The sequence below is a fragment of the Eretmochelys imbricata genome, chromosome 8 (genome assembly GCF_965152235.1).
Source record: "Eretmochelys imbricata isolate rEreImb1 chromosome 8, rEreImb1.hap1, whole genome shotgun sequence".
NCBI lineage: Eukaryota > Metazoa > Chordata > Testudines > Cheloniidae > Eretmochelys > Eretmochelys imbricata.
Genome location: NC_135579.1, coordinates 15,546,152 through 15,563,694, shown reverse-complemented (window position 1 = coordinate 15,563,694; position 17,543 = coordinate 15,546,152). Strand labels below are relative to the sequence as shown.

General features: G+C 39.5%; 1 protein-coding gene across 2 annotated transcripts in view; it reads left to right on the top strand.

Moving 5' to 3' along the window:
- Window positions 1-16,723, top strand: part of KIF3A (kinesin family member 3A) — a 38,238-nt gene extending 21,515 nt beyond the window's left edge. Inside the window, exons 10-18 of one of the 2 annotated variants that reach the window (XM_077823576.1) lie at window positions 3,775-3,931; window positions 4,920-5,100; window positions 5,468-5,578; window positions 6,746-6,871; window positions 9,328-9,381; window positions 10,405-10,473; window positions 11,461-11,585; window positions 12,932-12,976; window positions 15,185-16,723. In XM_077823576.1, coding sequence (XP_077679702.1) covers window positions 3,775-3,931; window positions 4,920-5,100; window positions 5,468-5,578; window positions 6,746-6,871; window positions 9,328-9,381; window positions 10,405-10,473; window positions 11,461-11,585; window positions 12,932-12,976; window positions 15,185-15,200 — 884 coding nt within the window. In that variant the 3' untranslated portion in view covers window positions 15,201-16,723. Of the gene's footprint in view, window positions 1-3,774; window positions 3,932-4,919; window positions 5,101-5,467; window positions 5,579-6,745; window positions 6,872-9,327; window positions 9,382-10,404; window positions 10,474-11,460; window positions 11,586-12,931; window positions 13,969-15,184 lie in introns of those variants that run through there. The other variant, XM_077823577.1, reaches the window with a different exon arrangement.
- Window positions 16,724-17,543: the final 820 nt, after the last annotated feature.

Genomic DNA, 17,543 nt, shown 5'->3' with positions numbered 1-17,543 from the left:
GCATATGCTGCCTATCTGCGATTTGCTTACTACTTCCTCTTAATGCAAGATCAAGCAGGTTGGTGTGATTGATTTGTGATCGATATAGTACCGATACAGAGCTTGTAAACGGTCTTGCTGCTCAATCTAACTTTCATTCTTTAAAATTGAGAAGATCTAAGAATGTGTTTTGACAGGTAAGGCTCCTTCATTCACCTGTCCCTGACCTTTTTGCTTAAGGATTTCTCTATATAGAATTTCACAGAAAGCTCAAACTTCTAAAGGATATTGCCCAAAGCTTGGTCAAGCAACATATTGCGGCTGTGAACCTACATGTTGCTACTTCTTACCATCGGGCCAACAGGAGAAGCAAATGGAATCTAAACCAAATTATTTTCATTGTCCTGTTCCTGAATTACTGTCACACATCCTGCCATGAAATTATATACTACACCCAAATACCTACATAATTCCCCCTCCCCACCCCCATTTCTAGTGGGTGTGGGTGTGTGTATTTAAAATGGGGCTGTTGATTAATCTTAGTTAACTCACGCGATTAACTCAAAAAAATTAATCGTGATTAATCACAGTTTTAATTGCACTGTTAAACAATAGAATACCAATTGAAATTTATTAAATAGTTTGGATGTTTTTCTACATTTTCAGATATATTGTATTCTGTGTTCTAATTGAAATCAAGGTGTATCATTTGGATTACAAATATTTGCACTGTAAAAATGATAAACTAAAGAAATCGTATTTTTCAGTTCACTTCATATAAGTATTGTAGTGCAATCTTTGTCGTGAAAATGCAACTTACAAATGTAGATTTTTGTTGTTGTTACATAACTGCACTCAAAAACAAAACAATGTAAAACTTCAGAGCCTACAAGTCCACTTAGTCCTCCTTCTTGTTCAGCCAATCGTTTGTTTACATTTACAGGCAATAATGCTGCCCTCTTTTTTTTTATTTACAGTGTCACCAGAAAGTGAGAATTGGGCATTTGCATGGCACTTTTGTAGCTGGCATTGCAAGGTATTTAGGTGCCAGATATGCTAAACAATCGTGTGGCCCTTCATGCTTCGGCCACCATTCAGGAGGACGTGCTTCCATGCTGATGACACTTGTTAAATAATGCATTAATTAAATTTGTGACTGAACTCCTTGGGGGAGAATTGTATGTCCCCTGATCTGTTTTACCCGCATTCTGCCATATATTTCATGTTATAGCAGTCTCAGATGATGAGACAGCTTCATTTTAAGAACACTTTCACTGCAGATTTCACAAAACACAAAGAAGATATCTATGTGAGATTTCTAACCGATCCAAGGCTTAAGAATCTGAAGTGCCTTCCAAAATCTGAGAGGGATGAAGTGTGGAGCATGCTTTCAGAAGCCGTCAAAGAGCAACACTCCGATGCGGAAACTACAGAACCCGAAGCACCATAGAAGAAAATCAACCTTCTACTGGTGAGATCTGACTCAGATGATGAAAATGAACATGCATTGGTCTGCACTGCTTTGGACTGGTATTGAACAGAACCCATTCTCAGCATGGATGCATGTCCACTGGAATGGTGGTTGAAGCATGAAGGGACATATGAATCTTTAGCGCATCTGGCACATAAATACCTTGTGGCGCTGGCCACAACAGTGCCATGCGAACACCTGTTTTCACTTTAAGGTGACATTGTAAACAAGAAGTGGGCAGCTTTATCTACTGCAAATGTAAACAAACTTGTTTGTCTTAGCGATTGGCTGAATAAGAAGTAGGACTGTGTGGACTTGCAGGATCTAAAACTTTACATTGTTTTGTTTTAGAATGCGGTGTTTTTGTACCTAATTCTACATTTTGTAAGTTCAGCTTTCATGATAAAGAGATTGCACTACAGTACTTGTATTATGTGAATTGAAAAATACTATTTCTTTTTTTACAGTGCAAATACTTGTAATCAAAAATAAATATAAAGTGAGCACTGTACACTTTTTATTCTGTGTAATTGAAATCAATATATTTGAAAATGTAGAAGACAACCAAAAATATTTAAATAAATGGCATTCTAGTATTGTTTAACAGTGCGATTAATTGCACAATTAATTTTTTTAATCACTTGACAGCCCTAATTTAAAAATTAATGAGGTGATGTTTCAGTGTCTTTACAAAAGTTGTGTGTGTATGCGCAGTGGAGAGCCTTTTACCGAATGATAATGTTTGGCAGGGTATTCCGCAGGGTTTTTTTTCTTGTTTTTTCTCTCCTGCAGTAGCGGTAAATTGTTGCTATTGGATTTTCACACATTCAAGTTAGTTTTCTTTTGTCTAGATTTTGTTAGAATGCAGCTGGGAAAAATCAAAACAGGGTAAATAAAGGGTATTTTCCACACACTAAAAGTTCTAGAAATCTAAATTAGCTTGGTATCTTGCTATGCTCTCTGCGACCCCTCGTGCAATTAATCCGAAACCTGTTCGTGTTCATATGCATTGATATATTGTGCAGTTTTGTAATTAAGATCTTCCCAATCCAAAGTTATTTTTCAACTAATGTTGATCTCTAAGATTTGGAGGATGCTTTATAGGAGCCATTCTTCTTGTTCTAGAATTCTGAATTATTTTCAGATGACCTTATAGGGCTACTGAACTCAGTCTGAATACCAGTTAGCTGCTCAAGTTACCTCCATTGTAATCACGGAGGTGTAGTGTAAAAAACTGGTTTGTTTTTTACTTTTTACCAGTGGTCAAAGTACTACCTTTATAGACCATTACAAATCGCACCACCCCAGAATCTCTGAATGGATACTGCTACAAAGACAATCTGAGTCCACAAGCTGTTGTCCATCCCTTATCTGCTGTTATCTAATCGGGCTTTTCTGCATTTCTCTGCACATTGTAGTTCTTCATTGTGGACAATACAGTCTTAAAAGATCTTACTGCTAACTTTCGCAGTGACGTTCCATAGGGAATGCAGTACAGAAGGGTATCTTGGAGAAAATTTCTTCCAGTGTGAATTTTTGGAAAGTGGAATTCTGAACTTAGCTTTAGAACTCAACTCTTCTAACAGGCTACAAAAAGAAACATGAGCATCTAATTATAAAGAGAAGTGATTACATTTTAAAGTTTGCTTAAAAAATAAACTCTGGATTGAACTGTGCAGACTAACTTTTCATTATCCCTTTAAAGTAATTTAGGTCTCAAACTTCTGGCTTTTTTTTAAGATGGCAGTCTTTTTCACAACGGTTTTATTCTTTTTTTAAATTTGATTTTACTATTATACACTAATATTAGCTTAATACTTCTGTGTCCCCAGTGGCAATAAATAGCAAAAGCAGGGCTTGAGTGGCTTGTAAATGTCACTAGATCTCTAAGATGGAACTAGTCTGGTGTGCACCTAACTCTTCTTCATATAAGTCAGTTACTATTTTTCTTCTTGTCCAGTTTCCAAAGTGCCACTGGATGGCTTTGTTGAAGTCTTAATAACAAAGCTACTCCAAAACGTTTAGTATAAAAGTTGCCTGTGTTGGACAGTGTTGTGATACAAGCTGGTTTCCTGACAGAGCTGGGAAGCATCACCAGCATCTATTAAATATCCATTTGCACTGAATAGTACTATTATACACTCCAGTAGATGCAGAGATAGGGTATAACTATATATTGCCATTGAAATATTTTTATTTAACTTTTGTTGAAAATCACATTTAATTTGAAATCGGATGACAAGATAGAAATCTTCACTATAATAAAAGACGGTGTTTTATTTTTGTCATCAAATAATTCATCCTTAACCTGAATCTTTCCAAAGGCAAGAAGAAAGTTTCCCCAGATAAAATGGTAGAGATGCAAGCCAAGATTGAGGAAGAGAGAAAAGCACTTGAAACCAAGCTTGACATGGAAGAGGAAGAGAGAAACAAAGCCAGGGCTGAACTGGAGAAGAGAGAGAAAGATCTTCTCAAAGCCCAGTTAGTACTGTATCATAAGAACAATTTTTTTTTTACAGTTCAGTAATCAGATCTAATTAGGGATGTGTGACTGGTGGAAATTCAAATGAATTGGTTGATTAAAGCAGGGATGCACAAAATGAATGCTCTCCTGTCCTGCTGTTAAAGCAAATGAGCTTCCTGTGTAGGTTAGAGCTGGTCAGAAAATCAAATTAAAAAAAAAAATGCATTTTTTAAATTTTTTTCAAAATTTCAGCCAGCTTTAAAAAAAAAAAAAATCCAAATTTGAAAAAGCTGGACAAGCTCCTGTATGTATTGACTGCTAATGAAGTAGTCAAATACTAAGAACCATCAGAACAGCCTTTACTGCCATACAGTTTAATGAGATGGAGGTGGTTGATTCTGGGCACAGAACTTATCTTGATGTGGAAAGACTGATCCAGGCTGGAGCTGAAAAGTGACCTGTGAGTTCTCACAGGGCCTCAGGGCAGAGCACAAGGCAAGCAGGTGCACGAGGCATATGGCTGGTGGGACAAGGGTTGGAGAGGTAATGGACTCCTGTGTGAAGCCTCCATGATCCCTGCTTGTCTTCCTCTGGCCCCCATGTGTGATTATTTTCTCTTCTCCTTGCCACCAAGGCCCTGAGGTAAACAGCTGCTGCTGCCACCTCTTATTCTCTCTCCTCCTGGGTCTCCACGTTGCCTGAGCCCCAGCAGAGGGAGCATTGAAAGGGGAGGAGGAGACAGTCTCCCTGATCTCAGTGCCCCAGCAGCCCCCAGTGGAAGGGAGGATTTGTAGCAGGAGAGACTGTTTGCTGTCAGCTGCCCTGTTTGACTTTTAGCTGCAGCTCTCTCCAGTAACTTGTATTTTCTTATTCTTGAAGTCTCGGAAGTGAGATGAGTGTTCAGGCCCCCTCCTGCCCACAGTTCAGACCCATTGTTCAGGCCAGGCCCCACCACTAGAGAGAGCCTGGAATACATGGTGTTCCACTCCCTGTCTCTCTCATCAGACAGGAACACCAGTCGCTGCTGGAGAAGTTATCAGCTTTGGAGAAGAAGGTGATTGTGGGAGGTGTGGACTTGCTGGCAAAAGCTGAGGAGCAGGAGAAACTTCTAGAGGAATCTAACATGGAGCTTGAAGAGCGAAGAAAAAGAGCTGAGCAGCTTCGCAAAGAGCTTGAGGAAAAAGAGGTTTGATTAGCTTCCTTATTGTAGTGCTGATGATCTTAACTGACAGGACTGATTGTGCTTACCTTCCATTGTCTCTCTCAGCCTTGTGTGCACGCTTGATATGGAAGCTATGGCAGGAGCTGATGCCAACGTTCCTAGAGACTGACACCTGAAATGGGTAGGCAGTTCTCTGGTACAGAAGTGTGTGCAAGGACGAGCTTTATAGCAGCGCGTAAAAACAGTGGGGCGTGTGTGATACAGATCAGTGTAGGCAGAGCCGGCACTTCACTTAGTCCAAGTAGTTTCTCCTTTGGCTATACCACAGCCAAATGCTTCTCTAACAATAGTAAATTGTGTGTTGCCTTTTGTTTTTAAATGTTGCAAACAGCAAGAGCGCCTGGACATTGAGGAGAAGTACACCAGCCTGCAGGAAGAGGCACAAGGCAAGACCAAGAAGCTGAAGAAAGTCTGGACAATGCTAATGGCTGCAAAATCAGAGGTCAGTGTCCAAAAGAGTTATTTAGTTAGTATTTCCAAAACAGACTTAGTTTGTAAATATGTGCCCTACACTATGTAACCCTGGAAAAGTGCTTTACCAGTGTCTTTATAAAGCACCTCTTGGTTTGTATGTTTTCAGAGAACTAACTGAACGCTGGTAATCTGAGCCTCTGGGGGTTACAACTTCAAGCTTTTCTCTGAATCTACGAGGGCTAGGGTGACCAGACAGCAAGTGTGAAAAATCAGGACAGGGGCAGGGGGTAATAGGCGCCTATATAAGACAAAGCCCCAAATATCAGGACTGTCCCTATGAAATCAGGACACCTGGTCACCCTAATGAAGGCGAGAATTATTTTTCTTTGAAATGAAAGCGGAGGGTCTCATTCATATGACTCTGGGAGCTGGAGCTTTAATAAAATCACCAGTTATCGCTAAACGTGTTATAAAATCATCAGTTGCCAACACACTTGCTCTGCACAATTGCCTGCTTCTGCTTGACTTGAATAGTCTCTTATCTTTTCTTTCAGAGTAATGTAATCACTTGACAGAATATGGGATTAATAATTTATCTTAGTTGTATCTCCCTTGGAATTTCACTTTTTTTTTTTGTTTTTTTCTTTCTCTCCTGTGACTTTTCATCTCCGTGGCATATTTTTCTCCTTTCTGTAGCTTTTTTCCCCTATCCTATCCTTCTGGCCAGGATCCCCAATCACCCGCCACCTGGTTACCACATTCTTTCCCTTTCCCTACAACCTGTGGGAGCTCAGAATGTCTGTTGGCTGGTGCCCGTAGCCCAGGCTGCAGGAGGTCTTCAGGCCGAGAGCTGCTTCCTGCAGCTGCCTGAGCTGCACAGTAGTCTGTTGGATAATGGGATTTTTTTTAGGGTGTGCAGGTCCCTTCCTTGAACAGGATATACCTAGACTGCTCTGCTCCTGGTTTCTTCCAACAAGTGCAGAGCAGGGATTTGCAGAAGTCTTGTAGGCAAAAAGTGCCAGTCTGAGCTCGTATGTTTAAATTTATCAATTCTTGGGAATAGTTTATAATAAATGAATTCATTTTGCCTGTGAATTTAAATAGAGGTGGAATGATGAAAGGCCAACAACTTTTTGAAAGGCTTTCATGTTTGAACTACTTCTAGCTTCCTGATGGCTTGCTTTATTGTCCATAGATGGCAGATCTGCAACAGGAACATCAGAGAGAGATTGAAGGATTGCTGGAGAATATTCGGCAGCTCAGCAGGGAGCTTCGTCTTCAAATGCTCATCATAGATAACTTCATTCCTCAGGACTACCAGGTAAAGGAAGGGAAGCCTAGTCTTGGATTTGGGGTTTTTAGTAATGTTAGACACACCCATTGATTCCTCCAGCATTCCTTCTGTCCCCATCAGTAGTGGGAGTGACTCAGCACACCTCATCTCTGTATCCAGTTTGTTAGAGCTAGTAGGTGTTAAACAACATCGCACAAAAAACAATGAGCCACTTAAGATTCTAACTTATGTATATATTTGTAAAAGAGTATTTATAAAACACAGCAAACCTCTAATTGAATTTAATTAGAAGGAAAATCAAGGTAATTAGGTTTCAGACCAACACAGTTATATGAACATGCTACCAGGTGCAACTCTGTCACATTTCCATATTAGTTTTAAATCACTGTCAAAAACATGAGAATCAGAGACCCCAGATGTGACTGAGTCAATCTTCTGAAAATACCAAGACAGAGGTTTCTGGTGAGCATTACAATTGTTCACTAAGCAGAATGACTTCACCAGTCACCTTGCTCCCTGTAGTCTTTATGTAATGCTTTGAAAAGCCTGGTTGAGTATATTGATAAAGTGAAGCAATTACTTGATTATCTGGGGAGGATCCACTTCCTCTCCACCCTCTGTCTAAAAGATCTGAAGTATTTTCTAAAATTGAAGGCCATCTCTACAATAGGAAAATGTATACCTGTAATTGTCCACTGTGGCAACTTCACCCTGGGACTGAGTAGCTTTTGGACAACAGTGGTTACAAATAGCTGATGACTGCATCAACAGGGAACTACAGGCTCAAACTCTGCCAACGCATCTTAAATATTCATCTTTCACTCTGCTCTTCACAGAAATGAAAATCTCCTGTTGGACCTCCTACTATAAAAAGCATTATTGATTGAGGATGAACAGTTCCCATCAAAAGGGAGTAGGAGTTACAAGGCACAAAGCCAGCTTATGTAGCCTACCCAAAGGCAAAGTGTTAAAACTGGTGCAGATCCCCCCAAAACAGGGCTATCAGTTCATTACAAGAAAATGAATGAAAATTGATCCATTCTCCAGAATGACTAATGGGATGTTTCAGGACCCGTTCTGGTCTAGGGACAGTTGGATGAAGATAAAGTTAGCAGCAGTATTTGATGTTAAAAGACGCACAACATGACAGTACCTAGAACTTTGTAGTGTTCTCTTGGCTCACCAGTTTATGGTATGCCTGAGATTCATTGTATCTGACAATTTAAATAAAAAGAAAAGCAGTACTTGTGGCACCTTAGAGACTAACCAATTTATTTGAGCATAAGCTTTCGTGAGCTACAGCTCACTTCATCGGATGCACACTGTGGAAAGTGTAGAAGATCTTTTTATATACACACAAAGCGTGAAACAATACCTCCTCCCACCCCACTCTCCTGCTGGTAATAGCTTATCTAAAGTGACCACTCTCCTTACAGTGTGTATGATGATCAAGGTGGGCCATTTCCAGCACAAATCCTATTACCAGCAGGAGAGTGGGTTTGTGTGTGGGGGGGTGTGTGTGAGAAAACCTTGATTTGTGCTGGAAATGGCCCAACTTGATTATCATACATATTGTAAGGAGAGTGATCACTTTAGATAAGCTATTACCAGCAGGAGAGTGGGGTGGGAGGAGGTATTTTTTCATGCTTTGTGTGTATATAAAAGATCTTCTACACTTTCCACAGTATGCATCCAATGAAGTGAGCTGTAGCTCACGAAAGCTTATGCTCAAATAAATTGGTTAGTCTCTAAGGTGCCACAAGTACTCCTTTTCTTTTTGCAAATACAGACTAACACGGCTGTTACTCTGAAACCTGACAATTTAAATATCTCTCACCACCCAGTACAAAACACACTAAGCATTTTTCCTTTGTTTTTATGAATATCACACCCAGACAACTATCTTAATGACTGGAGACCTGTACATGTGCAGGGTACTCCAATATGCCCTGGAACAGGTGATTCAGACTAAGTGTATGTCTACACTGCAATAAAAGATGCACAGCCATGGCTAGCCCAGTTCAGCTAACTCAGGCTTAGGTTGCGGGGCAAAAATTGCAGTGTAGATGTTCAGCCTTCAGCTGGAGCCCAGGTTCTGAAACCCTACAAGTAGGGTGGGTCTCAGAGCTTGGGCTCCAGCCTGAAACCAAACATCTACACAGCAATTTTTAGCTCCAGTCAGTTGACCTAGGCTCTGAGACTTGCTGCCATGGATTTTTTTATGGCAGTGTAGACCTATCCTCACAGGCCATGGCCTTCAGTGTGGGGTGCGGTTTTTTAACAGGGTATGGTCATCCACATCAATGAATCAGCCTTGATTAAATTGACTTGAGGAGGAGCCATGTTTAACAGGGCTTTAATGCTGTTGTTCAATTCACTTTGCCCATGATCTCTTGGGTGTGCCTTATGGAAGATGTATTTAGAGTGTATGAAGAGTTAAAGTTCACAAACCTAGAACAATTATTTTTCTTATTTCTTCTAAGGAAATGATTGAAAACTATGTTCACTGGAATGAAGACATTGGAGAATGGCAGTTGGTAAGCTTAGCTGATAGAAAATGCAGGTAGCTACACTAGTGCAATGCAAAGGTTCTCAAGGGGTATGAAATGAAAGCGAGGGTTCTCAGGCTAACTCGCCAACCTTAGCTATACAGTTTTCATTGACTAGTTAGACTGTGCCATAATGGAGAGTCAGTGTTACTACAATTCCCTGAAAGTCCATTGTTTAAGACACTGACTGCAAGATCTCTGTGATGGGTTTGTTACTTATCCCAGATGTTATGGCAGGTTTTTGTTTGGGTCTTTTTTGAGGATTTTGGTGTTTCATTGATGTGAGCTAATCAAAGCCATTGCAGCTGTCACCAACAATATTACCAGCCATGTTGCTGGAACAGAAAAGATCATCTGAAATCTTACAGAAATATATATTTGTGTATATATATTTATCTTGCATCGTGGCCTGAAGTTCACTAGACTGGCAAACTGCCAAGGGTAGTAAAAGTTGCAGAGCTATAGATGTTCTATTTAGCCACTAGTCCTAGGAAGTTCTGCTTCAGGCACTTTATAAAGAACATCCCAGCTGCATTTGAGCAGGAAGGAAAAAAAAAAATAAAGATACGAAAATGCATTTTTCAGAGCACTAAAATTATTCGTGAATTTGGGATTGAATTTGACAAAAAACTGGACAACAAAAATGTTGGAAATGTCAAAATGAACTGTTTTTTTACAATGTTTTGAATCCACATTTCAAGACAAAAAATGTCAAATGTTTTGATTTGACCCAAATTAAAAATTTTTGAATATTTTTTTTGTTTTGTTTTGGTGAGAGAGAGAGAGAAAAATTGGTTTGAAATGAGTGGATTTTTAAAAAATTATGCATTCAGCTCTAATCCAAGCTAATCTTAACTGTCATGATGGGTAAAAGGTGCAAAGTGTGTCTTTCATCTTGTAAACTCTCAGATTAATTGAATTGAGGCTGGAAGCAAATATAAACCTACCCAGTCATGCAATCAGTTTTATAATATAGTTGACTTTGCTAACGGATCTTTCTCTTTCTTTAAGAAATGTGTTGCATATACAGGGAACAACATGAGAAAACAGACCCCGGTACCAGATAAAAAGGAAAAAGATGTAAGTGTCTCTTCTTAAATATGGATCAAACTGTATAGATCTATAGTGTACAAGCCAATGAATACCCATATATAGGGCCCTACCAAATTCACAGCCTTGAAAAATGTGTCCAGGACCGTGAAATATAGTCTCCCCCCATGAAATCTTGTCTTTTGTATGCTGTTACCCTATACTATACAGATTTCATGGAGGAGACTAGCGTTGCCCAAATTGGGGGTCCTGACCCAAAAGGGAGTTGCAAGGGGGTCGTGGTATTGCCACCCTTATTTCTGTGCTGCCTTCAGAGTTGGGCAGCCAGGGAGCGGTAGCTGTTGGCCAGGTGCCCAGCTCTGAAGGCAGCACCCCGCCCACAGCAGGGCAGAAGTAAGGGTGGCAATACCATACTATGCAACCCTTACTTCTGTGCTGCTGCCTTCGGAGCTGGGCGGCCGGAGACTGGTGGCTGCTGACTGAGGGTCCAGCTCTGCAGGCAGCAGCGCAGAAGTAAGGGTGTCAATACAATACCGTGCCATCCTTACTTCTGCGCTGCTGCTGGCAGTGACTCTGCCTTCAGAGCTGGGCTCCCGACCAGCAGCCACCGCTCTCCAGCTGCCCGGCTCTGAAGGCAGCACCGCCGCCAGCAACAGTGCAGAAATAAGGGTAGCAGTACTGCAACTCCTCTTCGCGCCCCCCCCCAAAAAAAAACCCTTGTGACCACCCCACAACTTTGTGTGTGTGTGTTTTCAGGACCCCTACAATTAATGTGAAATTTCAGATTTAAATAGCTGAAATCATAAAATTTACCATTTTTAAAATCCTGAGACCATGAAATTGACCAAAACGGACCATGAATTTCGTAGGGCCCTACCATATGTGCTGCATCTCCTGCTGTAAAACTTTCTAACTCTGTTTTTTATAGTCTTTGTGTTTTGATGAAGCACTTGCTAAGTGTTATAGAAGAACATACACTAACAGTCGTAAAATGGATTCTGTGTATTCGTTCCCTAGCCCTTTGAGGTGGATCTTTCCCATGTTTATCTAGCTTACACAGAAGAAAGCCTGAGGCAGTCTTTGATGAAGTTAGAGAGGCCGAGGACTTCAAAAGGAAGATCAAGGCCTAAAACTAATAGAAGGTGAGTTCTTGTGAAATGGTTTTGTATGTGGTTGGGAACTTCCAAGTGAAGTGTTTTAAGTCCTAACTAAAGGTTTATTTTGGGGATCAGTCCAGTAGGCTGCATTTGGGCATCCCTTTAATTTGAATGGGAGTTAAGGAATGAACAGCAGGACCCCAGGCCCTTTGAGCAGTGCTGTAATGCATTCCACAGAGAAAGTCATTGAACTATAGTGAATGCTGATCAAAAGCCATAATACTTGGAAAGCATGCTCTATTGATTTAAGGGCAATTTTCTGTTGCCAAGATTTCAAATTATTAGAGCTGGTTCTGATTTCTCCTCCGTTTTTTCAAAAATTGACAGTTTCTTTTTTCCCCCTTTTTAAATAATTTTGACATTTAAAAAACTAACTTTTTCAAACTAAATAGTCCTATGTCTGCAGAGAACTATAAAAAGGGGTATAAGATTTTTCATAGTATAAATAGTGGTATTTAAATAAAATGGAGAATGGAATTACATGGGAGACATATATGAATACATGCCTCAACAATGCTAAAATCACTGAAGCCTACACAAAGGAATATAACGTTCCTTAGGTGATATGAGGTAGAGACTCAGTCTGAGTCAAGGTTTGGGAGTTGCTAAGTTTAGTTCTGGTTCCAGTTTGGGTTAATTGTACAAAAAGCCCACCAGCATTAAGATTGGGACAGTAACACCAAGTCAGCAAACATCATACATTATGCTTACTCAGTCATGTTACACATACCCCAGATTTTAAGGTACACTTTTTAACTGACTGTAGTGCGTGAAGATTTATAGTCAATAGAAAAAACACACTGCGCATGCTATGTAGTTTTTTATCATGGGAGAGTTGGCTTTGGCAAGAAACATTAACTTTTGGGGTCAAGTTAAGAGGCATAAAGTGTGGTAAATTTGACTCTTAAAGACACATCAAGTCTAAGTGACTGAAGAAGTGGCCTACTTTAACACCTTAAACATTTGTGTGTCTAGTTCTTGCTACATTCCTCTCCTCTGGCTACTTGATGTGTTTTATTCTAGCATGCATAGACTTTGGAGGTCAGATTCACAAGTGACATGTGAGAGTACACATAAGTTACCTGTCCAAATGAGGGTGGTGCTGATGGATGACCAAATGTAAACCTAGATAGATTGTACTTTGAGTTGGCCTTCTAAAATATTAAATATGCCGTTGTTGAGATTTTAGCATATTATTTTTAGAGGCTAGAAACCAAACTTGTGTAAATGTTAATACTATATACTTTAGATTTGGAAAATGTAACCCCTTCCTTTTCTTGGGTAGACTACTAATGTGTGTTTGTCTTTTTCCACCCCTCCTCTCTGAACAGAAAACGTTCAGCAAAGCCAGGCGCCGTCATTGACTCTCTGCTTCAGTAGGTGTTTTGCATTCTGCTTCAGAGTAAAGATTAATATGTGTTGTAATGCTTTGCTAAAATTTATAGTTCTTTAGAAAATATTGAAGAACTGGCGCAATTTGATCAGAAGGGGCTACCAAACAATGCCTCATCAGTAAACAAAAATGAACTTGTTTCTCTAATTACCCTTATACTGTATGTTATATTAACATATGTTAAACCAATATATGTGTTGTTGCAAAATTGTCAATATATTACACCACTCTTTGTGTTGTGCAGGGAAACCAGTGGCAGTAAACCTTGTTGAAATGTATAGAAAGCAAGAACTTTAGGTGTGTTTAAATTTTAAAAATATTAGCCCAGTGTGGTGGATAGATCCTGAACTTTAAATCCTAATAACTCTGTTTTATGTCCTGCTTTGTACATAAACTAGCGGCTTACGCTGTTGTCCTGTGTTGCACTGTTGTATGTTTTCACGTAGTGGGTATAAATCCATGATATAACTTAATCTGAATACTGAGCCCCCTTCCTTGGCTATTTAAATACTCCCTATTTGTAGCTGCTGTTTGAATTTCATACATTAAATGACTAATTGTCTGTCTTTCTGTTCCTTTAGTAACTGACATATGTAGACGTACTGTATATTGTTGCATAAAGAGTGACTGTTCTGAAAACCTAAACTGTACAAATTCAAGAACATTGGTCAAGGACAATGTTTTGTTTCGTTTCAATGCAAATGAAAACAAAACTGTTTCGTTTCATTTTATTTGAAGTGCTGTTATCCTTTTATTTACTGTTTAAATGCACACAATCTCTAGGCAACAACTTTGACTACTTTTCTGAGGGTGGCCATTGCTGAAGAAAATGCAAGAGAATATGTTTTACTTTTTAAAAGGCTGCTTTGCACCTTGACTGCGCTTGCACTGAGTGGAGGATGTGTAACTGATCTCTCTGATTGTAACTGAGCCTTGCATTTTTTTGTATGAATTGCTCTACTCTCAATATGGATGGAGAATGCCACAAACCCATAATATAGCTCAGGCTAGGTGTTTTCAGAGCTTGTAGCTAGCTTTCGCACCCTTGGCCCTAATATTTTGGGGGCAATGCTCTATTGATCAGGGATGAATTTGGACCCTTTATATTTTAAAATAGAGAGGTGCTTCCTTTACTTCCCATCTCCAGGTAGTAGTAACATCCGCACAAAAGTCGGTCCTGTCTACGCCCAAGTAGCCTTTTGTTTTCCGTTACACTTAGAGACAGTATCTTAATTTCTTCTAAAATCATTATCCTTTGCATTGAGTGGCTGCTGATTTGCTAGTTCATTTGATCCCCCTGAATACTGTGCTGCTACTAAACATTTAACATTTTAATATATTGCTTTTGTGATACAGGAGAAATTATTCCTTTGTCTTGTGTATGTTCTGTAACTAGTGCAGGAACACATCAGTTACAGATGTCTTCAATCTTCATAAACCCGTTTATTATTAATGTCTGTAACTTCAGCATAACCTTACAATGTTGCATGGAGTGTAAAAAGCTGTGACTGCTGATGTGAAAAGGTGGAGTCCCTAAACAAAAGCATAGCACTGTTCCACTGCGGGTGTCATGCATTCGTTCTGGTAACAAGATTTACAGTTAGTTGAAATATTCTTTCTGTAGTGTGCAGAATATTTAAAAATGCATCAAAATACCATGTGTTCTTCTTAGTACTATAACCAATAGCTCTGTCTTGTGGATCTCTATGCAAGTGTAAGATGCACAGTCTGGCAGTTAAAATTTGGTCTCACAAGGACATATTTAACTTTGAGAATTTCAGTAGCATTCTGGTTAAGCTCTGTTGTCCTTTTTAAAAAATCTGTTTTTTGATGTGTATGTCTACACTGCGATTAAACACACGTGGTTGGTCCGTGTCAGCTAACTCGAGGCTTGGGGACTGTAAAATTGCAGTGTAGATGTTTGTGCTTGTGTTGGAGCCCAGGCTCTGGGACCCTGCGAGGGGGAATGCTCCAGCCCTAGCCTGAAAATCTGCACCACAATTTTACAACACTGCAGCCCAAACCCTGTGTGCCCAAGTCAGCTGACATGGGCTAGCTGTGGGTGTTTAATTGCAGGGTAGGCATACTCAGTGTCTTCACCCAGGAGCAAAACTTATTATGTTGCATGGGTTTTTTTAAAAACAATTGACACTGTCATTTTAAAGTTTATACAAGATTTCTTTTTTTATAGCACAGCATTTAAATAAGAGGCAATTCATCAAGCTCTTCCCCCAAAATGAGGTGTACTTCTCATCTTGAAGAAAAATTTAAGTATTGGTACTTAAACTTAACTTACTGTGAATGTGCAGTAAACTTATTAAACGTCCTAATTTATGTAACTTCTATACTTGTCATACATGCTAAAAAGACTGAAGAGAGTCCATAATGGCTCAGAAGTCATTTCTATGGCCCCAGGCCTTCACCAGGTCCGTGCAAGAGGACCTCTGCAGCCGCAGGAAGCCCACGCTTCATGTGGGCTTCTGGAGCCATGTGCTCAGTGTAGAATTGGGGCCAATGTCAGTAATAGAAGATCTGGAGTTCCTTGGTTTTTATGATAAAAGTTAATACCATTATGACCTTGTTGCAGTAGGATCCAGCAACTAGGCAAATAAACACTTCCTCCTTAATCAGTGCTTTTTAAAAATGATTTTACCAAATGATCTGTCTGTCTGACAGACCATTAATGGCACCTTGAAGGTGCCATTGTGAGCCATTCTACCCATACTAAAACATTAAATGATTAAGTCTAAAAGTGCATTTGCTACAGTGGAACAGATCTGTAAAAGACAAGTCCCTGATAAACAAATGTTACTTGTACAACAGTAGTTAAGAGGACAGCTTTTCTGTATGTATGTTTGTTAAAAAAGGAAGCTTCTTGTGTCATTTCTATCTTTTATACCAATTTGCACATAAAACCAGCATGCTCCATGATAGACTTGCTGGCTGTGATTTGCTGTCACAGCTTCGGCTTTGGAGAACAAAATCCCTTGCTATTAAAAAGGAGGAACTTTGAAATGAAATGTTTTTAAGTAGGTTCTGTTTATATTTATGAAGCTTGACTGATCTTTGAAAGGTTTGAATGTTTGTCTGAGTATGGGCATTATTTTTAAAGTTGCTAAAAATGCATCTGGGCTACAGATTTACCCTGCAGCTCTTGGATTATCTGCAGGCTTATTCTGTCCAAACTCATTTTTAAATCTTTTTTTAAATTTATGCTTTAGCCAATACAGCTATTCTGGTCTCAGTTCAGTCTTTCCTTAACTCATGCTCTTTTGTGTGGTTGTGTCTGTCAGTTTTCCTCCCAGTTTCCTCTCTTCAGGAAGTGTTGGCCTTAACACTGACATTTCCTGGGTCTTTTGTCAGTTTGTTACATTCTTAACATTGCTTTTAATAGAGCATATTGTGCATTTAATTTTTTCCTGATCCTGGAATTGCTAGAATGGGGGGGAAATCTTCCTTAGTGCCTTTCACTGACTTATACTGTAGTCTGCACACTTTAAATTATAGCTATTTCTCTTTAGTTCTGTTTCACCAATTTGTATATAGGCAAGAATTCTAGTTGTACAATTACTCCCTATTTATTGTTTTGCTAACTTTTTGGAAGTGTTGTTTCTGATTATTCATTGTATTTTATGTATAAATTTTATTTGTTACATTGTACATACTAGTATTGTGTGTACATGGTGCATGTTCTTGCCAAGGAATAAAAATTTGAACTCCTCTAATGTTTCATCTTTTTATTAGTGTGGCTTTTTTCACATAACACAAGAACCAGGAGTCACCTGATTAAATTAATAGGCATCAGGTTTAAAACAAACATAAGGAAGTACTACTTCACACAACACAGTCAGCCTGTAAAACTTGTTGCCATAGGATGTTGTAAAGGCCAAAAGTATAACTAGGTTCAAAAAAGAGTTTAGATAGGGTCATGCAGGATAGGCCCAACAATAGCCATTAGTCAAGATGTTCAGAGATGCAACCCCATGCGCCAGGTGTCCCTAAACCTCCAATTGGTAGAAGCTGGAATTGGATGGATCTCTGGAAATTGCCCTGTTCCGTTCATTTCCTCTAAAGCAGGGGTAGTCAATAGGTGGACCGCAGGCCAAGTCCTGATCGCCAGATGCTTTTGAACTGACCCTGAAATCTTTTTTACTTATTATTATTTTTTTTTTAAAACGTTCTCAGGAATGTGGAGCTTAACTATACCTTGACCAAGAAATTTGGACCTCAACAAAAAATAGTTGACTACCCCTGCTCTAAAGCGTCTGACTCTGGCCACTGTCAGAAGACAAAACGCTGAGCTAGATGGACCATTAGTCTGACTCAGTATGGCTGTTCTTCTGTGTACACAACTTCTTACTATTCTGCATTGACTGATCCATGCAATGGTCATTAGAAGGACGGTAGCTAAGATCAGCAATAGAGCTTTGAAATATGATAGCATTTAATTGCACTTCTGGAGCATCTTTCCTCCAAGGATCTCAAATGTTTTACTAGTCTTAACTAAGTCAGTCACCCCTGCGAGGGAAGTAAGCAATAAGGATCATAGG